Source organism: Protopterus annectens, chromosome 6.part0, assembly GCF_019279795.1.
Source record: "Protopterus annectens isolate FY-2018-M chromosome 6.part0, PAN1.0, whole genome shotgun sequence".
In the NCBI taxonomy this organism is placed as follows: Eukaryota; Metazoa; Chordata; order Ceratodontiformes; family Protopteridae; genus Protopterus; species Protopterus annectens.
This window is the reverse complement of record NC_056737.1, coordinates 1360590177-1360614406: the sequence shown is the minus strand read 5'-3', so window position 1 is coordinate 1360614406 and position 24230 is coordinate 1360590177. Positions and strand designations below refer to the sequence as shown.

Below are 24230 nucleotides of genomic sequence, written 5' to 3'. Positions count from 1 at the left end.
GTGTATTTTATTGAAAATGCACTTTCACAAAAAAAAAAAAAAAAACAACATGCAATTTGCATGTAGATTTAGTTGTACATCAATATGTAGTGTTGATTGTACAACTAAGCAAACTGCTGTTTAGATCGCGGTACAGTGGGGATAAGGGAATATTCCCTTTTCCTTACTGTAGTGCGATCTCGGAGTGAGAATATTAAAGTAGGGGGATGTAGGGGGCAGAGCCTCCCACATGGGAGGTGTAGGGAGGCTTGCCCCCACACGTAAACATGAGTAGTGTTTTATTTGTGTCGTTTTTTTGGCGTGTTGTTGTTTTTTTTTCGTGAAAGTGCATTTTTGATAAAATGCACTTTCTCGACAGTGAGTTCGCTCATGTAAGTTTCGCTGAAATGTACTTTTGATCTTACAACATAGATCCATATATATATATATATATATATATATATATATATATATATATATATATATATATATACACACACAGCTTTTAAAATATATAATAATATGATACTACATTGGTTTTACACATTAACAATTAAACGGAAACTATAGTACTGTTTATAATGTGTGCATGTACAGCAACATGACAATGGAAAGTTATCCGGATCCTGGGGTATGTGTATTGATTATGCTTGCAACAGTTAATTTGGTTTACCAGTGCCAGTGTAGCTGATTTGATTTATATCACCTAACAAAGATAACCACAGTTTGAATGAATCAGGTTTCTAACCAGCCTGAAGGAATTATATAACAGCATGTCTAACCTTAATTTCATAGTCCCCTTTGACTGCGATCTCACCTTTTAATTTGGAATTTACACCAGACCTCTCAATTGTCCTTATTATGTTGAAACATTCCTATTTTTGGATGTATGTCCCTATTTTCAGACTTGATTTACCCCTTCACACAATTTTCTGAATATGCCTCATCACATGTGACCTATGAAGTTGTCTGGTACACAGAAGACCACACTACACTACCAGCATACTAGTGGCAACAATAATTTAAAGAAAGAGGACACACATCTTGCAACTTCCTTTTTCTGAAGCAAAAAATAAATGACCTTGTATGATAAAATTTTGTGGCACAGTTCCTTAAAATCCACAGATTTTGTAGTGTCTCTGGTAATATACTTATATTTTTCCACAATTTGTGTCACACACTGTTTTTTTAACATATGTTTCTGAGTAGCATTCCACATTGCTACAGGAAGCAGGAATTGTTATGTGCTATTTGGTATTTAAATTTTATGCTAATTAGATGTCCAGATTTTTTTAGCTGGATGTTCCTGTTCTTCAAGAGACTTTGTTCCTATTTTCAATGCCTACAGGTTGAGCAGTATGATTTATATCTCAGCATGAGCAGCTGGTGACTTCAAATCAAGGTATGGCTGCAACAAGCAACTGAATGGGCGAGGCCAACTGGAGAAAAAAATGAAGCTATACTTCAGGGTCAGTGCAACAAAGCTAGTAAGTTAATGACCAGTCCAAAGATTAGTTTATTAATGTAACCGTACACTGGCAAGAACACTGTTTTACTGAACAGTGTAGACCTGTCAAATGATGAAGTGAAAGCTAGCTGTAGTGTTGTCAGTTTTGTTCCAGTTTGGTTTAAACAACCTAACACTTACTGTTGTGCTATCACTGCAACAGGTTTAACTAACATCAACATGATGTCAGCAGAGAGCACATCAAAGACCATTTAGTGAAAGAACTTTATCTGTAAAAAAATGCACTTTACTAAACAAAAGCAAAAGACACTTAACAGTGGACTTTCATCAGAAAAAAACCCACTGCATTCAAAGCAATGAACCCACATTAGATTACCATAGTACAAAATGTTTGTGTGGACGGAAGCAGTACAGCATGAGATAAACAGAAGCCAAACTCTTTACACTAGTTACTCAAATAATAACAGTAAGGACCAATAATAAATAACTGGTGAATCGGCAACCAAATAAAGAGGAAAAACATTCAAAAACTAATAAGCAAGCTATAAAACGACGTGTACAGTTTTCACAGCAGCAGTGCTACTTCATATTCTACTTATTGTTTTAATAGTGAAGGGACGGGAAAAGCTCACTTTAGAAAAACACCTCTGGAAAAATATTACTTCTTTCGTCCTGCAGTAGTGAAGTTTTGTTTTTTCACAACAGATGGCTGTCTTGAAAACTGGACACAGTGCAGCTTGATATCTAGGTTTGTGAGTCAGAGGAAGCAGACATATAGGAAAAGCAAAATACACTAAAAATCTCTCTCTCTCTCTCTCTATATATATATATATATATATATATACACACACACACACACACACACACACACACACACACACACACACATACACACACACACATAAATACATTAAACATATCCTTGAATGAGAGACAAAGATTCTAAACTTATAATACTGACCAGAGATCACACCAAAAATATCAGTCTTCGGTGCTACACTCACTAAAAGCCACCCCATGGAAGACCTTTGTTATTTATACAACAATAAAGTAGAACATATATTAAAAACATTAAATACATGTCTATTAAATGAGTTGATAAAGTGTACAATCTGTGCTAAAGGACAACCAGTACCAAAATACAGGAAGGAGTAACTAAAATAAGAACTGAAGAGATTCCATCAGTGATAACACTTTGATATAGTACTTGGATAATAATAAAAATAATGATCCATACAAAATACAAAAGATCTTTAATTAACAAAATCAATGAATGTCTAATGATATTAAAATTGACCCAAATACTAAAATCTATAATATGTTAAAATAAAACACTGCTCAAAAGAACTAGTGAGATAAACAAGCTCTTCATGTAACACTTTTTATAAGATTCTCGGTGTTGCAAACGGGCAATGGTACAAAGCGTGCATATGCTGGATCACATGTCTCACAGCAATGGTCTTCCCAATAGTTACCTGGTTATAGATACGGCTATATACAGCCGATTCTCCAGCTATGTGCATTCTGGGTATTCTTAAATCTAGTGCATAGCTGCATGCATGCATTGTTCTCACAGTGTTTAGTATGCCAGCTGTAATTTCCATGATTCACAGACATGGGATGAAATACTCACAGGTGGTGTACAAAGTTAGGGAGTAGTCCCCAAACTATACACTGAAGTACATAATATATCACTGCGTACTGCGTGAGCCAATGACCCAAACTCTTGTGACTTGATGCAGCAGTATAGCAAGGCTGTGTCTACAAACAATGAATGTACTCCCGTGTCTGACATACCTCACTAAGTTAGTGCTCCCTGCTTGGCTCCACTGTCATGCCACACAGCAACTTACAAAGATTTGTCAGTCTCTAGGCATAAAAGAGCACACCATGGTACTGAAGGGCTCTAATGTGACAGCTCGAGTGTTGGAGCTCAGCAGCATTACTCTTCAGGGGCAGAGACAGCTGTCGGTAGGGAATCCCTATCACAGGTTCATAGGTAGGTACTAGGCTATCGGCCCTGGGGCCTATATGAGCCTAGTCAAATAGGTTCTCTGGCTTTCGCCAATTATTTTCCTGTGCCCCTGTCAAACAGTGCCGCAGAAGTGATCCCCAGGGTGAATTTTCTATTTCCCATCCAGTCATCAAGGTTTTTCTTAATGAGGGACAATGAAGAGCTTTGCTTGACATGAATGGGTAGTTTGTTCCAGAGTATAGGAAGTCTCTGGGACAGGAATCTATCCCTCCAGCGTGTTCTGTTTACTGTGGTGAAAATGTTTAGGTCGCTAGAGCGTATGGTTTGGAAAGATTGGGATTTCTTTAAGTGTAGCATGTCCAACAGCTCTGGGTTTGACATAGCTTTGTATGTTAGGCAGAGATCACCTCTGAGTAGGCGATATGCGATGGAGTAGAGCTGGAGTTTTTTTTGAGACGGTCTGCGTGTGGCATCTGTTTGAGGCCAGTAACCCTCTTAATGAGGTATTTCTGTGGTCTTTCCAATTGTTGTAGGTGTCTTGTGAGATACATGCCAAATGGGGCATTGTACTCTATAATGGGTCTGATGAGGGATGTGTAGAGAGGAACAATGATCTCCTTTTTTCTAGAGAAGAACCCTTTTGTGATAAGGTGTGCCATGCAGAAGGATTTCCTGACTACTGTGGTGATGTGATTATCAAAGGAGACACTACTGTCTACCTGTGTCCTGAGGTCTCTTATCCCACTTTCAGTGTTTAGTGAGCTACCGCTTATGTGGTAGTTCATGGGTACCGAGTTTTTACCAAAGGGGATGACAATGCACTTCTTGGCTTTAAACATGAGGCCATGACTTTGACATCATGCATCTGTCTCTGTGAGGCCCTTTTGTAGAATGTCTGCATCATTAGGTGAGTCTATTATGGCTCCCAGTTTGCAGTCATCTGTGAACTTTGTTAGCCAAGGACCTTCTGTGTTGGCCTGCACTTCAGAGAAGTAGATACTGAACAGGAGAGGACCCAGAACTTAACCCTGTGGTACTCCACTTGTCACTGGTCTGAGGTCGGACTTAGAGTCAGCTACTTTTATTGTGTGGGTTCTGTCAGTGAGCCAGTTGGCCACCCATCTTGTGACATAGGGATTTATGCCCAGTTTGGTGAGTTTATCTATTATTCCAGAGTGGGGGATGGTGTGAAAAGCCTTGGCGAAGTCAAGATAGGCTGTGTGCACTACCTTGCCCTCGTCTACGGCTCTAGTGACTGCTTCAAAGAAGTCAATCAGATTTAGTAGACATGATCTACCTTTTACAAACCCAAACTGAGTGGGGTCCAGGGTTTGGAGGTTACCTATGTCTTTGTTTATAAGCTTCAAGATGATACGTTCCATGGCCTTGCAGACCAGGCTTGTCAGGCTAATGGGGGTAGTAGTTTTCGTAGTAGTGCCGTGGTGGCACCCCCTTTGTGGAGTGGGATAACTGTCACTGTGCGCCATTTAGTAGGCACATAGCCTGAGGTGAGGCTATGATTGAACATGGTCTTTAGCTGGGGTGCCAGTTCATTCTGTAGTTCATGCAGTACGCATCCTGGGATGTTGTCTGGCTCCCATGGATGCTGTGTTCTTGGCTTTGGAGAGTGCAATCTTTACTTGTTCATTCGTGATTACAGGGGCTTTGCATTCTTCCCATATTAAGATGGGCCCTTTGGAGGGTGGGAGGAGGGTAAAGTTAGCATTGAATCTATCTGCCAGGATGTTGGCAATATCAGTTGGTTCTGTAATTTTTGTGCCATTGTGCTGTAACTCAGAGCAGATCTGAGTGTTGCCATTGAGATGCTTGACACAGCTACAGAATGCTTTGTGGTTGCCCTTAGAATCAGTGGCAATTTTGTTTTCGTAGCTAGCTTTGGAGGATCTTATAAGGGATCTCAGCTTCTTAGTGAGGTTGACCAGGAAGTTCCTCCAATCTTGGGATTTTACTCTTTTTTGCAACAGCTTCTTCCTTCTGTTGTAGAGTTTGCTTATGGCAGGGGACCACTTTTTTGGAGAATAGCATCCTGGTTCTGTTGGTGATGGCACGATCAATGCACTCGTATATGTGCTTATACAGTGCATTACTGTAAGATTCAGCAGTCGTACCTCTATTTTCCATTTGCATGGGTGATGTGAAGTTTGCCACTTCTGTCTTAAGAAGCATGAAGTTGGCTCTGGAGTAGTTTTTGACAGTGGTTTCCTTAATAGGGGTGGGGCTGGGATATGGATGTCAAGGGTGATTACCTTGTGGTCAGATCTGACCAGCGAGGAGTTGACCTCTGGTGTGGAACATCGGTTACCCATATTGGTAATGACCAGGTCCAGGATATTGCTGCCCCTGGTGGGGGTGTGGACAAGCTGATCCTAGGCATTGGAATTTATGAATTCCAGAAAACGTTGAGCAAATAAGTTGGTACATGAGTAGTTTTCCCAGTTGATGGTGGGATAGTTGAAATCGCCCATAATTAAGGTATTGGGTTGTACCTTAATATTTTCCAGTACCTTAAGAAATGAAGAGTGGGGATCCTAGGGCATGGTGGGGGATCTGTAACAAGCAACAACCTGGATTGCAGTCTTGCCCAGTGTTAGTTGCACTTGGATAATTTTGGATGCATTATGTTTAGCAACTAGCCTGGAGGTGTGGATATCCTTAATGAATATGGACACGCCTCAGCCTTTAGTGTTTCGGTCCAGGTTAGGTGACCAAAAGGTGTGGTATGAATTATAGCCTGGTAATGCAGGGGTGCTCTCTTGAGCCTTGAACCAGGTCTCTGTGACTGCACAGATGTCGATGTTCTCCATTTTAAGGAATGCCTTGAGTGAGACTTAGACTTCTAGCACTAAGTAGCATTACCCTCAGAGTTTGCTTGCTTGTACCTGTTATGGTGGTGAATTTAACATTTGAACCTTGCCTAAGAAAGGCACTATAGGGGTGGCAAGAGCCTTAGCCAGTATCCAGAATCCCAGGGGTGACAGGTGCAGGCCATCTCTGGCAAAGCTTTGTGGTCTGTCGACCATGTCGTCCCAGGCAGACACATACTGGATCCCCTTAGAATGACACCAGAAGCTTAGCCAATTGTTGAAGTCAATCATTTTGTCCTTGTCCTGTGGTATCATTCTGGGCAATGGCAGGATGCTACTCAAGGCTAGGGTCATACCTGCCAAGATCCAAGAGCTCCTCCATGTCTCTTTTCGTGTAGTCCAGGGAGGTACGTCTCAGGTCATTCACACCAACATAGGCAATGACAGAGTCATATTTGTACTTGTTGTGGTGTGACCTGAGTGCATGCATTATGTGGCGGATCCTGGCACCCAACAGGCAGCTGACAGTAACTTTCTCCTTGTTTAGCCTGGTGAGTGGGACACCAGTGTGCCTGACTATAGAGTCACCTATGACTAGTGTGTTGGGTACGTTGTTTTGCCTTATGGGCTGAGGTTGACTGGCACACTGATTTTGTGGGCTATGTGTCATTTGGGTAGTGTTGAGGGGTGGTGATTGTCTGCATTTCAGCTTGGGAGGTCTCTGTTGATTAGGCAGATTTTTATTGAGAAACTCCGTGAATGTGGGTGTGTGCTTTGTGTTTCTATGTGAGGGTTTTGGTAGTGTGGGTTTTGAAGGACTATGTGTTGTGTGGTGTGGTGCAGGTGTTAACCTTCTCTTCTTAACTGCATAGTACAGTCTTGGCTGGAGAGAGCTTGGCTTCCAGTTTGGCTATATAAGTGCATCTCTCACAGGTTGCAGTGTTGGGTGGTAGGAGGAGAGGTATGTCAGTGTACATGAGGCAATTGCTACATTGCCCCAAGATGCCCAGATTCATCAGGTGGACAGGAGAAAACACCGGAGCTGACCCATGGACATGCCTAGATAGGTGCTTATTAATTTAAGTACTAAGAACTGTTTTCCTCTTGACAAGTGAGGAAAGTCGAGTGCTGTAGTAATTTGTAGTTTATTTAGTGCTTACAATGAGTTCTGAGCAAGTGCTGAGCACAAGGAAAAAGGTTTTGAGTGCCGAAACTAAAAAACTGGCTAGTTCTAGCTAAAACTAGCTAGTTTTAGCACCAATCCCAATAACAGAAGCAGGCCACGTCCTGTTTGGTGATCCACAGTCTTGTCCCAGATGATGCAAGGGTCTGCAGGCTTGTAGCCTTTTTTTTGGCAGATGCCTCGAATAGCAACCAGACCAATCAGGTATGTTAAGCACAGACACTCACTCTCCAACCAGAAAGAGACAGAAATCAATGCACTCTGCTCCTACTCTCACCAGGATCAGAATATAAGCACAGATTCTAAGCTGTCACCTATAAAGCAGTTTTTAAGCTTTCTGGTGATCAGCAGTCTCCAGGAAATAATGTAACTGCACTCCTTCTCTCACCAGGAGAAAACAGAAGCACTAATCCCAAGATGACTACTGAGAGGCAGAATGTGGGCTTTACAATAACTGGTGGTCTTCCAATATATGCTTAAAGGTAAGACGAAAAAAATGGTTTATCCTAAACACTGCAGTGTGCATTAGAAGAGTTAGATGTGAAAGTAGGTAACTTAAGTTTTACCTGTCTAAAAGTTAGGTTTTAGTGGAGAGTCACTATTTTTAAAACAGCAAGATAGATTGAAAGAGTTTTTTTTTTTTTTAACTTAAGGTTGATATTGCTACACAATTCTGTATGCTCAGCAATTTATCAGCAGGGACAGGATACTCCCTCTTATATCGTTTATTGAGAGGTGACTTACTCTTGACCTACAAGGCATTCTCCAATCCAGCCCTAATGAAAATGTTACATATTTGCAAGAGAAATTATACAATGGTTACGTGTTCCATGGACCTGAAACTTATTTGGGACTCTAACAGAAGTTGCTGGAGAGACAGATTTGTAACCCAAAGGCTACCTCATCTATGGAATAAACTTTGCATCTTCATAAAAAAAGCCCATCCCTCACTCTCTTCAAAAAGAATTTGGGTATATGGATGGGGAACTGTAATTTCACTCCCGGGGTACTGATCAGGTTCCTTATGGACAGAGGCAGTCTATAAAATGGCTCAGGCCTCCAACACCCAAAGACTCACTACCCTGATACTTCCGCATCCCATATCTGGGGAATTAAGATATAATATTGTCATATCCTGGCTATTATTGGCTAGGCTTGTAAAGGCTCTTGTGCCACTAGCCTAGTAATCACCTATGAACCTATGTTACCCTAGTGGAATCTGCCCATATGCAGCTGGTGCATACATCCTTGGAGAGAGGACATCTGCATGTGCAGATGGTACAACAGTGTACTATGGTTATTGAGAGGGATACCACTCCTATTCCATGGATTACAACATTCATGAGTACTGCCCACCATATTAATGAAACTTAAATAAACCATAAAAATAAAAACTTGTCAGACACATATGTCAGAAGTGTACTTTCCAGCCACTAGACAAAAGAGCTAATGAGTTTGAAATGCAGTTCATGATTATGGAATAATTCCAGAAATTTATTTGCTTTTCATTTTTATTTGAATTACAGATTGTTTACATACAGTCATCGTGTTTCAGTATTCAATGAAGTCATCAGGTAATGTAGTGAGAAAACAAAGGGGCAGATTGTGTGTTTTATGTGTCTGTTTAGTATCCTGTATTTAAATGAACATAAATACATCTGTTTGAAATTACTTATCATTTGGCATTTTCAGATTATTTGTCATACAATCTCAATAAATAATTCTAGCCAACCATTTCCTAGTAAAATAAATGGAAAATGTATCTACATTGATGAAAAGATCACAGACTGTGCAAAGATTGCTGGTGATGTGCCTTGGTTTGCAACCCTTTTCCCAGTTACCAACATGATACAAATAATTACTGCCATCCAAGTAAGTGGAAAATGGTTTCTGTCCTGTAGTGTAAGACTGTAAGCATATTCTTATGCATTATTCAGAATAAAGAAATAAAATAATTGAAAATGTGGTAGCTATGCAGTAAAAATTGAAAAACAATGCAAGTGTAAAATACTTGGTTAGATCAACATTATGACAATTGCATTGTAAGCATTTCTAATATTTAGTGCAGTAAACAAAAAAAGAAAACAAATGATGACCAGCGTCAGGGATCTCAAGTGACATTATGTCAGCATGAACACCTATAGTTTTACTTGGTAAAGGCAGCTTTACTCTCAAACAGCAAACATGTCATCAGACAAATTAAAATGAAAAGCAGATTCATATGTCAATGCTTACTCAAATGTGTAAAGAATTCATGGAGGCCATTAACTTACCATTGAATTCATAGCAAAGTGGTTATGCTGCGTCTGAAGATCCACTGCATGCTGGTAGCTCACCCCAATCTCCATGTGGTTTTGGAGAAACAATTCCTTGTTATGACTGATCCAGTCAAACATCTGTTGAAAACAAGAAGCCAAAAGACAGAAGTCAGAATTACATTATGTTCTTGTCTACAGAGGCCAGGACAACATTAACATCCTCCACAAATTGCCCGTACACCAATAATACTAGTCCTTTCAAGCTACCATTGCAAAAGATCACATAAATGACAAAAAAAAAAGTGTACTGGTTCAGCTGGGTATATATTACCATGCTGACAGGACTGTATATCGAACGCCCATATGTTGACACATGTACACCGAAATACCTAAATGTCGAATGGCCACAAAAGTGATTTTTTTTTCCCAAGGAAAAAAATTGCGGGGCCATTGACAGGAATTTGCCATTTCCTCCACTGTAGTGCAATCACGGAGTTGGTATATTTAAGTAGGGGGCAAAGCCCCCGCTTCATTGTGTCTGTCGGCTTGTTTTGTTTTTTTGTTGGCCCAGTGATTTTTTTCCCTGGGAAAAAAATCACTTTTGTGGCCATTTGACATTTAGGTATTTCGATGTATGTGTCGACGTAAGGGCGTTCGATGAACAGCCTTGTTGACATGGTAATATAGATCCGGTTCAGGATGTTTAGGGTAATGCATTCCAGAACAAGTACTGTTTACTGTCTGGGTGCATGGGTTATGAATTGAAATGCCCCAGAACAGAGCACAAAAACAGAAATGTTTTTTAATAAGCAATATTTCAAAAATGGGGATAGCCCAGCACCCTCTATCCTTTCCCCCACCTTAACATGATCACCTCTGAGTTTGCAGCATACTGAAATATGACAGCACCCTCTATCAGTTCCCCCACCTTAACATGATCAGCTCTGAGTTTACAGCATACTGAAATATGACAGCACCCTCTATCAGTTCCCCCACCTTAACACAATCACCTCTGAGTTTACAGCATACTGAAATATGAAAAAAAAAACAGTCACCTTTTTTCTGACACATTCTGCGTCTAGGTTCTGTGCTGTAATGTTTATAACATTTCACTTGTTCCCATGGGTGTTAAGCTTCAACTTCCATCCCACCAACAAAATATTTCATTACAGAACAGCAGAAACAACTACAGGATACCCTCCAGAGAATTGTATTAGTCATACCCATCTTACAAATCAAATTCAGGTAATAGGCTTTCAGCAAATTCACTTTTCAGTTTTGTTTGTACCAACCTCACTCAACATACAAAAGCTCTTACAGCTAGTCTGAAAGGGCTATCACAGTGTTCATGGATACAGTTGGTATGGCAGACAGAGTAATTGCAGCTGACAGCAAGTCAAATGCTGAACTGTTCAAATCACTAAAGTCAAAGAGACATCCCTTTGTTTTCTCACCATATGCTGAGCACATAAATCACAGCATGTTTTAAGAATGTGAACAAGAATCCAACCTGACATTAGAAGATTAATAAACAGTGATGCCTACGAGAAAATAAATTGATATGTAGCTGGTACACCACCATATGGTCGGAAATTAAAAATTAACATCTTTATTTCAACAAGTTAATAACAGTAATTTTTCTGCAATATTTGCACAATTTTTCCAACAGTTCATTTTAGTTTCCTGGTTGAAATTTTAGTCTTGTCACCACCCACACAATCTATACCAGTGACCATGACTGACTTTTATTTACTCTTACACTTCTGCTACTGAAGAGGTTATTATAATGGGTAGTATTTATTTATTTATTTGCAGTTTCTTAACCGGGAAAGTCCACTAGGCCGTGCAGAGCCCGTTTTCAGTGGAGGCCTGGGGAGAAAAGCCCCTCAGTACAATAAGAACAAAGTTAAAATTATATACATTGGTATATTGTACCCAGAGATTAACTCAATATATATTAATTTTCCCACAGAGCAAAACTACATAGAAATTGTATAGCCAACGTCCTTTACTCTCGGGGTAGTCACTGTAGATGACAAAGCAGTGTCCCTCTTTAATGCATCATTCCTTAAGTTTATTAATCACATTTCTCCATCAAGAATCTCACATCAAAGGAAAAGGCAATGGCTATTTATCTATCACATTAGGGATCTGAAGCTAAGCAGATATATGTCACAGAAGCCATAAATGTGTCTCCCGCAACCAATGCAAACAGACAAAAACTTCAAAGTTGTACTAGGTCAGAGTAAATAAACACATTTCTTTTCCAAACAGCAATTTATTTGAAGTAGTTCATGTCTCTTGGAGGACCCCATTTAAACTTCTTTTAGTGTTGAATTCTTCTCTAACTGGTTGGGCCAGATAATGTCTTGCTCCTTTGCAGTGGCCACCTAGCAAAAACTAATGCTACAAATGCACAAATGATTAGTTCTGCAAACTTCATACCCTAACTGGCAATGCTAAAATATTTGGTCCATGGATCATTGCCATATAATCGCAATGGCTTTTGCCATTCTTCCTCTCTCCTGCAAAACCACAGGAAATACTAGACGTCTTTCTTAACATTATTCAATGGTTTCCCAATGGCTGCTCAACTGTCATCCAAGTTCCCCATTTGGCTGCCTGGAAAACTGTCTGCACAGTATGGTGAAGCATTAATGGGTCCCCAAGATAGATGTCATCCCCTCCTGTAGAAAGAGTTTAGAACATCTTCCAGTCAATGCCCTAGTCTAACATTGAAAATCAACAGCTTTCACTATTCTGTCTTCTACTAAATGTTTCACTTAGTATTAAACAGGCATATCCTTTCCTTTCTTGACTAAAAAAGCTCATATCTAAATGCCTTTCTAAAAAAGGCATGGACTCATCAATGCACTAGAAATAAATGTGTAGCATGTTATCCATAGAACAGACAAGGACTCATTCCAGGTTCCATCTATCTAAACCTCACAAGGGCCTTGGACTGTGATGCAGTTTGACTGAGTCACGTTATTGAGAATGAGCATGTAAAAAGAACATTGTCTTATGCTTTGTGCAGCATTAGGTATGTTCGATTACTTTTAGATGATGATGTTTTCCTAAACCAAAAGAAAACACAGGGTGTGAGCAGAGCTCAGCGTAAACCATTGGATCTTAGCAGAAGCTACGGTTAGATTTGCTATTTGCCAGCTGTTAATCCTCTAGTATGGGGCCTATTATCGGACCAGTCTAACCGAACATAGCCTGTGTAAACTATCTAGCCTGTACCACAGAAAACTTTCTAAATGTGCCACCAAGGATTACCACTGCAGGTCACTGGACATGTTCAGATAAGATGGGCCTTCAACACTGCTTCAATTAATTTGCCTCACTATAGCTTTCAGACTGTTGCAAGACCTGTGCTGACATTTCTCTGGCTATCCACTTTCACTTTAGAATTTGTCCAGAGCCTTAAAGTCAGTGGAAGAATTCAGTATGCATGGGTATATAAACTATTCATCAACATATGAACTCTTGTGTCTTTCCCGAGGATACAGAACATAATCACTGTGTAGATGAGAAACTTGAATATTCTGGCATATTTCAAGAGTTCTCTCAGTAGCCACCTACTGATGTTACACTGGAGTAATGTAATTCAACTTCCAGACTTGAACATCCTTGTAACCACCACCGGATTCATGTATTCATGATGATTTCATTTTAGAATGCAGTCACATTTGTATTAAACCACAACCCTTTAACCCAAAAGCCCCTATCATTACCTATTTGTCACTCAAGTTCTATAATAATATACTGTATTGCTGGAAATACTTTATGGTTATCTTTGAAATATTGCAATATTTATGAAAGCAGCTTTGGTACTATACTGTATACATTGCATTTATAATAGTTATCTGATGCACTCTACTTTATTTTCTTCTTTACTAAAAATATTCTGTAATAATCATAATATACTTGCCCTTTCTCTTTGTATAAGACACAGTTCTGAATTCTGAGTTTTTCCATTAATTTGTATTTATGTTTCCCTTTTGAAACTCTTTTCAAGTCTGCCTAGTAAAATAGTCCTTGACTCAGTGGGAGAGCCTGGCCAACAAATGAAATAAGCAACATGTGATATTTGTGATATAATGTTATTGGTCCAAGAGGTTATCATAAATATTAATGTATTATATGTTCATAGGTTCATAGGTTGGTACTAGGATATCGGGCCTATACAAGCCTAGCCACAACAATTCCCTGGATATTTCTTCCCACAATATTTACTTTCTGGACCCCTGTCTAGCAGGGCGACTGACGTGATCCCCGGGGTGAATTTCCGATTAAATTATTAAACTATTAGATGACTCTAATTTCTTGAAAATATTTCTGTAAGTGCACATTCAAAGGCCTGCACACATATTATGTGGGAATGCATGTGCGCACATATATACACACATATACATTTTATATATATATATATATATATATATATATATATATATATATATATATATATATATATATATATATTGCCACATACTGATAATTAGGGTTTAACTCTACACTCAGTGTTTAAATAAATATTTTAACAGTCCAAACTGTACTAACTTTGTCCCATTTAATTTGAATTAAAACATGGGTGTTGCAGATAAGCTACAGCAGAGTTTTGCAGGTACATAGGTATGTTGTGGTTCTGTCCTCTGCTAGCAAATTCTGAATACAGGTGCTGTAGTAGATGCAGATGTTTTTGATTTTCAAGGATCTAGGACATGGTAGTCTCTATTTTCAGGACTAGGGACTGAGACAACAGGATTTCAACTACACGTTGTAAGCCGGTGAGGATGTTAGTGCTGATTTCCCTAAAACTGCTTGCATGATAGTGGGAAACCACACAAATCTACAAAATGAAAATAAAAGTAACCGAAAGGGAAAAAAAGTTACCCATAGAAGGTGAAAGGTGATTAAGTCATTTGGGTAGGGCCTTGCTGTGACTGATGTCTTTCAAACAAGGAAGAGAATGATCTAGTTCAGGAGCTGGGACACCCAGTATAACTTTGAATCTCCTAATATATTTTATGGGAAAAGAAGGGGGAAGGTGGTTTAGCAAATACATTTCATTGTCTTTCAGAAATTGCATGATTTTTACAGTAGAACATTTTTTTTTCTGAGTAGTTTTTCCAGTTGCATTTGCAAACACATAATGCTATGAGCCACACAGACATTTTAGGAAAGCATAGTGATGTATAAGAAATGAAATACTCTGAATTCTGTTTCCACATGTGAAACATCAATAAACATTTCAGACAAAAACAGCTATGCATATTGATGTGGTTCTGATGTACTAACCTGGTATAGTCAAGTTCTCTAAAACATTTGTTTGTCTGATAATACAGGAAGTGAAGAAAATAATGACAACAAGACAAGGAGCTGTACTGCAAGCCCAATCAGCTCAAAACCAACATCGATTGTTTAAATGTAACCTTTGCATTACGTTAAGTTGGTGGCAAAAAGAGAAACTACATCCAGCCAGTTTTCCCAATGTCTAAGAACCAACCCTTAAGCACTTCATCTAAGGGATCTCTGAAGTATTCCAAGCAAATGGAAACATTCATCTCTGATTACAGTCATGCAGATTCTGTGCAACAGTAATTGTGCTCCTGAGGTAGCGAGGAAGATGAAGCAGCAGTCTCTGAATGTTCTTGCCCCAGGTTGTACAGCAGCAGGTCACAGATGGCACACATGCACTAATAAGCTACTGTTCAGTGTGGACAGAGGCATTTTCTGCTTGTGTTTCTCTACCTGTGACACTGCTGAATGCAATGGCCTCAGTACAAACATGCTCTGGTTCACCAGAGCAGAAGACAAGGGAAACCTTTGACCCTCAACAACTTAGAACTGTTCCTATACTTCAGTTACTATTCTTTTTCCACTTTCACTTTTCATGACACCCTCTTTCTATGCACAATGTAACTGACATTTACCTACCTTTAAACATCACTCATATTTTTCCATTTGTTGTACTTTCAAGAATATATGGAACTCTACCAACATAAAATCTCTTCTTAGAGAATTAAAAAAAAAAAAAAAAAGTGGGAAGAGAAACAAGCATATTATTATTTAAATGTTTTGCTTTTCTTCTATTACTGTTAACAGAATGATATCTAATGAGCACACTCATTACTAACTTTAAGATCTGGTATCATTTAAACTTACAAAAATATAATATTCTCTTGCATTAAGTCTAGAAATGCAGCCATATTAAAGCAGGTTTCACATACAATTTCAGTGACTAAATAGCCTTCACTCAAGAATACTGCTAAGAACGGAATGTGTTGTACATTTGACTACAAACATTTTGTTTGTATGGTACAAGGCTCGAAACCAAGGCTAAGGAGGCATGTAGAGATTTGTAGGGTTGTGGTATTATTAGGAAATAATTTAGACACAGTTAACTCAAATAACGTAGATTGATATGTAGAAAGTCATGGCAGTGCAGTCTTCAGAAGCCAGTACAGACACTTGACTATGAGTGCAGAAGTCAGGTCAAATATCCATTTCAGAATATTAATTTTACTATTCATGAGGAAAAAATATGAATGCAGAAGACTACTTCAGTTTATCAAAAAATTTGAACATGAATGCAGAGGCCTGTTTTAGTTTATCAGCACTGTTACTGGAAACAGTATTCGAATACAGTTGGCATCTACCTTCACTGTACATAATAAAGCATTCTTAACTGAACTACAGTATGTGCAAAATTCATTCTGAAAAGTACAATAAGATTTGGCCTATAAAGGAGAGACTGGCACCTTTTCAGCACAGTTGTGGGTAATTAACAGATAAAAAACATTCGTTCCAGTCTCATTCCAACTTCTTCCAGTTGTTTCCAGTTCATTCCAGTATTATACAGTCTTATCAATTCTTACACTAACAATGTTTTCTACTATGGCTTCATGTGTCAGATCTAAAGCTTCTCAGCATAAAGGAGACTGTTGATTTCTAGACTTGACAGGTTAACGGATTTAGATCCGCCTACTGTTTCTATTAATTTAGTAACACGGTGCAGACAAACAGAATAGACAGCAACCCCTCATTGTGAGGATCCAAGTATCGGCCTTTTTATAGCACAAAGCTCTGTCAATCCAGCTTAGTCTGACGCAAGGACTTGGATTTATTTGAATGGAATGCCATTTGAGGAGGTATTAGATTCACATTAATTTAATAATTAGTTTCTGTAAAAGATATTTTACTGATCACTATAAAAGGTAAAAGTACTGCATACCTACCCCTTTTGAAAAAGTTAGGAAACAGCACCCCCTTCTCATGATTCTGAAAAATTTAACAGCAGCATGCTTTTCTTTGCTTATAGCAAAGGTGAGTGCTTAAATAAATTAAGTGTGATTTCTTAAAAGCACTCTAAATCACCTATACAAAAAATGTTTACAAGATAGTTGTACACTGTTATGGAAATCTGATCTGTACTAACAAAAAATTTATGGAAATCTGATCTGTATTAACAAACAAATTTCTCCAATGCTATATACTGCTTCACAGACTGAAGATGTAAGGCAATGAAAATCTTTGCAACATGTTAAAATGAAGAAAAATATGTAAATATTCTGCACAGCTTAAATGTACTTTACATCTCAGATCAGAAGATGAAATGTGTCAGTAGTGCGTGTAAGAGCTTCCTAACACCACGCATTGGCTTCCCTGTAATACAAAACATAAAAACTGCACTTTAGCAATGATGAGCCGAGCTCATGATAAAATTAACTAAAACTGTTATGGCTGCTGGAAGGGGTAGTCTTTTGCTCCCATTGACTCATACATGCCTCTTATTGGGAAGAGGACATGATAAATAGGAATAAGGGCAAAAAAAAAATCTAACAAAGGAAGACAGAAAAATCATACTCCAGTTATAGTGCAATCAAACGTTTCATCCTTCCTGGTAAAACCTGTGTTACAGTACTAGAACAAAAACTCCATACAGTTTGTCTTCTAATTCAGAAGGAACAATGTGGATTCTGTCCTGACAATGAAACTGTCAAGCAGCTCTTGATCCTTGCATGAATATAGCAGTGTTTGTGTGAGTTTGCCCATTCTGTCTACTTGTGAGTTGTAGACTTTGAGAAGGCATTTCTTATGGGGTACAACAACAGTGCTGGGTTCCTGGACTGCTGCCATGTGCCACTCACATTTCCAGCAAATATCACTTGCACTTGTGAATATTTAACCAGTCCTGGGAGGGCTATAAAAGTATTTGAGCAGGTACTTCAGCCAGAGATTCTAAATGTCCTAGATTTAGTAACCTGTCTGTGGACTAGACTATGTCCTTCTTGTTTTTCAATGAGTATTCCTTACCCAGAGCCTTTTCCAATGTAGATTTCAGGGGGGCATGTTGACAGTACTGAATCTCCATCATTTCTACCTACCTACTGATTGAATCAAGGAGCTCAAATCTTGCTTCCAGTAAATACTCAATTAGCATTGATCTGCCTTGACTGTCTGACGACAAACCTGAGTTTTGCCTCCCCACTCTTACTGAACCCCTAATAAGCAAGTAATCTCTTTCTATAAACCAAAAAGTATGTTTTATTTCTTCTTAGCCACTTACATTGTTGTGCTGCGGAAGCTTTTCCCAAAACCTCAGCTTACTATTTTGAAGCTTCCACATTTTGGTACTGAATCTTTTCTTCCACATGTTTTACATTACAGGACTGGTATCAAATTGGGAGGATCATCTTTTCTCATTTACCTAATTCAGTTTTCTCAGGAAATCTCTAAGTTTAGTTTCAAGGATATTATGAAGATAGTGCTCCTTTGAATCTCTTTCCAGTGTTTTCCAGGTTATATTGGTTCCCCAGTTTCTACGGTTCTTATCAGATCAAGCCACATCATCACCCATTTTGGGAAACAGCTACCAGACTGTACCAGGTATAGCAGCAGAGGAAACATAGTTCTCCACTATTCCGTTATATTACGCGTCCCTAGTGCTCCGTAATCTAGTGGTAATATTAGAATACGCCACTTCACTCTCCCTTTCTTTTCTTCCCAAACAAACTTCTTTTTCTCACTTTCCAGCTTACTCCACAAATCCTTATAAGGCTGATAAAAAAAGGGAATGAAGAACATCTTAACAGCCTGTATCTTGATGTCTAAATCCATCCAAATCAATCTCCACTGTCTTATTTTAGTAATTATTTTTGCATTACCCCGTGCCACGTATCATGCTGCATTCTCTATCCGTTGCTTCAACCAAATCCCTAGGTGACTCATTTTCCATGACTCCAGAGAAAGGGTAGTCCTGAACCAGCGAAAAGGTGAGCATATAATTTACAGTTACAGCTTTGGTTTTTGCTTCATTAATTTTATATCCTGAAAACCTGAAAATGTGTCAAAATCAAGGTGACAGAGGTAAATTATGACATCTTCCACAAATCAGGATAGTTTTTCATTAGAGTGACCACTGGGATAACCCCCTTATATTTCCGTTTCTTATTTCTTTAGCCAGTGATTCAACATACATTGCAAAAAGACTTCCAAGATACCTGCACACTGATCAACGGCTTGACTTCAGCTCTCTCAGTTTGAAAACAGAAACTGAGAGACAACAGCCAGTTGTAATCTTGAGTAAAATTCAGTTACTGGCTAGTAAGTACACTGCCTGGATGCCTGCAAAGAAGAAATTAAGACATCCTGCAAGAAAATCAACTGGAAAAGATGAAGAGAAAACATTCACTGAATAATTCTGCAACTGCTCAGCAAAAAAACAGTTCAAGCTCCAGCTTTGGTGCAATACATGGCTTCCAGTAATCTACAGGAAAAATAAGTCAATATACTCAGAGCTGATAAAAATAAAAGAAACACTGAATGAGTATATTAACTTAAATAACAAAAGGCTTAGGGAAAATCTGAGATTTACTGCTGTACCAGAGAAAGTAGAAGGAACAGATGGGATTAATTTTATGAAGGCACAAATAAGTAACTGGACAGGTATTCCAGGGCAGGAACGGCTAATTGTAAGGGGACATGGTGTCTATGCTCCAAATCTGGAAAGCACCCAAGACCTTTATTAGTAAAGATGCAAACCTACTAGGAGAAACAGCTGATCCTGACAAAACTGTGGCAAAAGGACATAATATTAAAAGCTGGGAATAGAAAAGTGTTTGTGGAAAATGATTATTCATGGTACACCAGGCAAAAGAGAAATACAATTATTCCAGTAATCAGGGAATGTTGAGAGGCAGGTGTGAGATTCAAAAGGACAGTTGTGTACACTTACCATAAATGTAGATGTTCGAGTGTATTCACTGTTGCAGTCCTAACAAATGGGTTATCAGACTCCCGGTAGCCCTCAGTCGGCCAGAATACCAAAGGTAACTAAAAATGACATTGGTTGCCGTCGGTTGTAAAGGACGTCAGGACGTCTGATACAAAAGGAGGCAACTGATGTCACTTCCTCAATCTTTCTTGCCATAACAGTCAGGAGCCCCCAGAAAATAAGGCTTAAATCAAAAAACAATTTGACAAATAACAAATTAAGCCGGTACCTCAGGAAAAGAGAATAGGAGAGGACCACAAAAAGGGGGAAGTAGGGAGGGAAACCAGGACTGCAACAGTGAATACACTCGAACATCTACATTTATGGTAAGTGTACACAACTGTACTATGTTCATCATGTTTCACTGTTGTAGTCCTAACAAATGGGTTGATTACCAAAGCCCAAAGAAAAAAGGGGTGAGGAACCAACAGCATCAAGGGTTGGAGATAATGCCCTGCAACACTGCAGTGGCAAAGCCTTACCTGGCTCTGGAAAACAGAGGCAAATTATAATGCTTTGTGAAAGTGTGAACAGAAGACCATGTGGCAGCCTCCAAAATGTCTTTAGTAGTGACACCCCTTAGAAAGGCTGCAGAAGTGGAAGCTGCTCTAGTAGAGTGGGTCCTAACCCCTTGAGGCAGAGCTTTGCCATGAAAGGAATAACAAAATGTAATGCAATGTGCAATCCATTTAGAAATGGTCTGCTTAGAAATAGCCTTGCCCTGGGCTGCAGGGGCAAAACAGACCAATAACTATACTGATTTCTGAAGGTCCATCGTCCTGTCCAGGTAAAACCTGAGCTGTCTGTGAACATCTAGAGACTGTAGGATCCTTTCAACTCTATTGCGAAGATTAGGAAAGAAGGTAGGAAGGTGTATAGACTGATTGTCAGGCTGGAAACCACCTTAGGCATATAAAGGAGGGATTAGTCCTCAAAGAGACTCTATCTGCATGGAAAATAAGAAAGGCTCCACGGCCATCAAACCTTGCAGCTCCGAAAGCCTCCTTGCTGAAGTTATAGCCAAGAGGAAGGCGGCCTTTCAAGAGAGAAACTTTAAATCTGTAGAGGCAGCTGGCTCAAAAGGAGGAAGAGTGAGTTTCTCCAGAACAAAATTAAGATCCCAGTCTGGAGTAGGTACTCTTCTGGGAGGTTTAAGTTGCAAGCACCTCTGAGAAACATTTTCATCAGGGGATGAGAAAAAATGGGCTGTTAAAGAGAACAATGAGCAGAGATGGCTGAAGCATAGATCTTAATAGAGGAAAAAGAAAGACCATCCTGAATCAAATCAGCCAGGTATTCCAGGATAAGAGGAAGGGTAGGTTGAGAAGCAGACTCCCCTCTAGCCTGCATCCACTGAGAGAACTTTTCCCATTTGCCAGTAAAGGATTTCCTAGTGCTAGGCCTCCTGGCCTCCCTCAGCATGTCAACCACCTGTTAGGAAAGGGAGGAAGAAAGGGAAGGAGTCATACAATAAGCCATGCTGCCAAATGGAGAGACTGAAGATGAGGATGTAGAATGTTTCCCCTTTCCTGAACCAAAAGATCTGGCTTCAGAGGAAGATGCCAAGGAGGAAGATGGGAGAGATTGTGAAGCAGCAGATACCAATGCTGTCTGGGCCAGTCCAGAGTCCTTGGGCGTTCGTCCCCGATCTTCACTAATACTCTGGGAAGAAGAGGAAGAGGAGGGAAGGCGTACACTGATAGCAACGTCCAAGGGAAGGACAGAGCATCCACTTTCCAGGCTCTGCTGCTGCTGTCTCGTGCAAAAGAGAGGTAGCAGATGGTTGTCTGGGGAGGAGAAAAGATCCACTTGAAGAGTGCCCCAATGTTGAATGATGCTGTAGAAGACTGCTCTGTTCAGCTGCCACTCGTGAGGATCCAGGGTTTGCCTGCTCAGCTGGTCTGCCAAAACATTGAGCCTTCCTAGAAGAAACTGAGCTAGGAGATGCAGATCCAGGGATGCTGCCATGGACCAAAGATTCATGCTTTGCCTGCACAGGGGGTAAGAGTGAGTCCCTCCCTGCTTGTTGATGTACCACATGACCGTGGTGTTATCTGTCCTGACAAGCAGGGTCCCTGGAGAAAGAAGGTGCTTGAAAGCCAGTAAGGCCTGCTTAACTGCAATCAACTCTTTTAGATTTATGTGCAGGAGCATCTGCTGGGCGTTCCAACGTCCCTGTATGCATCTGCCATCCAGGTGTGCTCTCCAGACGTAGTCCGATGTGTCTGTAGTCAGAACTTAAGTGGCAAGTGGTATCCGAAAAAGCATGCCTTTGTTTTGTAGACAGGCTGTTGCCCACCATAGAAACTCCATCTGCAGAGATGGAAGCAGAGGAATCATCATATCCAGGTTCTCTGAGTATTGACACCAAATGTTCTTGAGGTACCATTGCAATTTCCTCATATGCAGTCTTGCATATGGAATCATGAGAATACAAGATGCCATGAATCCCAGACCTTGCAGGTACTTCCTTGCAGGGAGCTGGGACAGGCTTGCCAAGCCCTTGAAGTAAAGTGAAAGAGTTGTCTGCTTCTCCTGGGTGAGATACATCATCTGGGCGGCTGTGTTCAGACTCGCTCCCAGGAATGTTATCTCCTTGGATGGTACCATTTTCAATTTTTCCACATTGAGAGTGTAACCCAGGGAAGACAGAAGAGTCTTTATGAATTCCAGATCCTTTAATAGCTGTTCCTGAGAACTTGTTTGAATCAGACAGTCGTCCAAGTATAGGTAAATCTGAATTTTCTTCTGCCTGCAAAAAGCAATGACTGGGGCCAGGCACTTTGTGAAGACTCTGGGAGTAGTAGATAAGCCAAAGGGCAGCGCAGAGAATTGATAATGTTGCTCGCCCACTCTGAAACAAAGGTACTGCCTGCTAACTTTCCCTGATAGGAATGTGCAGATAAGCCTCTTTGAGATCCAAGGTTACCAGCCAGGAATCCTTTTCTAGTTGTGGTAGCAACTGATGTAGAGTGAGCATTTTCAACTTTGGAATTACTAGAAAAGAGTTCAGAATGGAAAGATCCAGGATAGGACACCAGGTGCCTTCTTTTTTTGGAACTAGGAAAAGCCTGGAATAAAAGCCCTGGCCTACCTGCTGAGCAGGAACTGATTCTATTGCTCCCAGATGAGACAGAGTCAAAATTTGTTTTTCTACTTCTGCCCTTTGGTTTGGAGGAACGTCCAGGAATCCCTTGGGAGATGAAAAGGTGCGGAAAGAAAACTTGTGCCCTAGGGACACCGTTCTGAGCACCCATCTGTCATCTGTGATAGTGGCTCAGGCATCTGCAAAAAGGGCAAACCTTCCCCCTTAAAGGACTCTCCCAGCAAACAAGAACAGGCAGAAGTTGTAAAAAGTCATTGAGAGTGTTTTGACTGAGATGCAGGCTCGGAGCTTCCCCCTTTAGAAGTGGAAGCCTGCCAATACCTAGACCTTTGAGGGGTAGCCTCCTGCTCCCTAGAAGATTTGTAACCTCTAGTTCAAGAACTGTTCTGTCTGCTGGTATCAGGAAAGGTCCAACTCTTGGAAGGGTAATTCCTGCTAAAGCGAGGGGCTTGAACTTGCAGAAAATCCTTAACAGTTTGCATGGAATTGGCCTTATCCTCCACCTTCTACAGTACCTCGTCTGCTTTGCTGCCACAAAGACTGTCTTATGCAAAGGTACATCCAAAAGCTTAGCCTTGACAGGTTCTGGAAGAGACTGTTCTCCAAGCCAAGAGTGCCTTCTAATAACAGATCCAGTAGCCATAGCCCAGCTGGAGGCCTCAAGGATATCAAAACCACAATGCAAAGAATGCTTATTGACCAGACTGGCTGAATTCAGTAAATCCTGCAGGTCTTTACTCTCTGCCAAAAGAGGTACACTTGCTATCCTAGACTTAATAGCCTCCAAGGTGTGCTGCTGGTACTTCAGCATATGAAATAGACAATTGGTAGCCCTAATAGCTAGGGTGGCAGAGGTATAAACCTTCTTGCCCCACCTATCTCAGTTCCTAGACTCCTGGTCAGAGGGAACAGGATTCCTGGTAACATTGGCCTTAACTCCTTTAGGACCCTGAGAAAAAAACCTCTGGATCCGCCAATGGATTCCTGAAAAGAAACAGATGAGAATCAGGGACTCTGTAGTACCTGTCAGGTTTCTGGGAGCAGGAGGAACCGAATTTGGAGACAAGGAATTTTCCAGAAAAAAGTAATCAACAACTTCCAACACGGGGAATAGCAAGAGGCTTATGCTGAAGTAAATCCAGAAACTCCCTAAT

At 40.1% G+C, this 24230-nt stretch overlaps 1 protein-coding gene across 3 annotated transcripts in view; it reads right to left on the bottom strand.

Moving 5' to 3' along the window:
- Positions 1-24230, bottom strand: part of KALRN (kalirin RhoGEF kinase) — a 4346166-nt gene that overhangs the window by 2587401 nt on the left and 1734535 nt on the right. For all 3 annotated transcript variants that reach the window (XM_044074926.1, XM_044074921.1, XM_044074920.1), the window contains exon 6: positions 9704-9826. In XM_044074926.1, coding sequence (XP_043930861.1) covers positions 9704-9826 — 123 coding nt within the window. The remainder of the gene's footprint in view (positions 1-9703; positions 9827-24230) is intronic.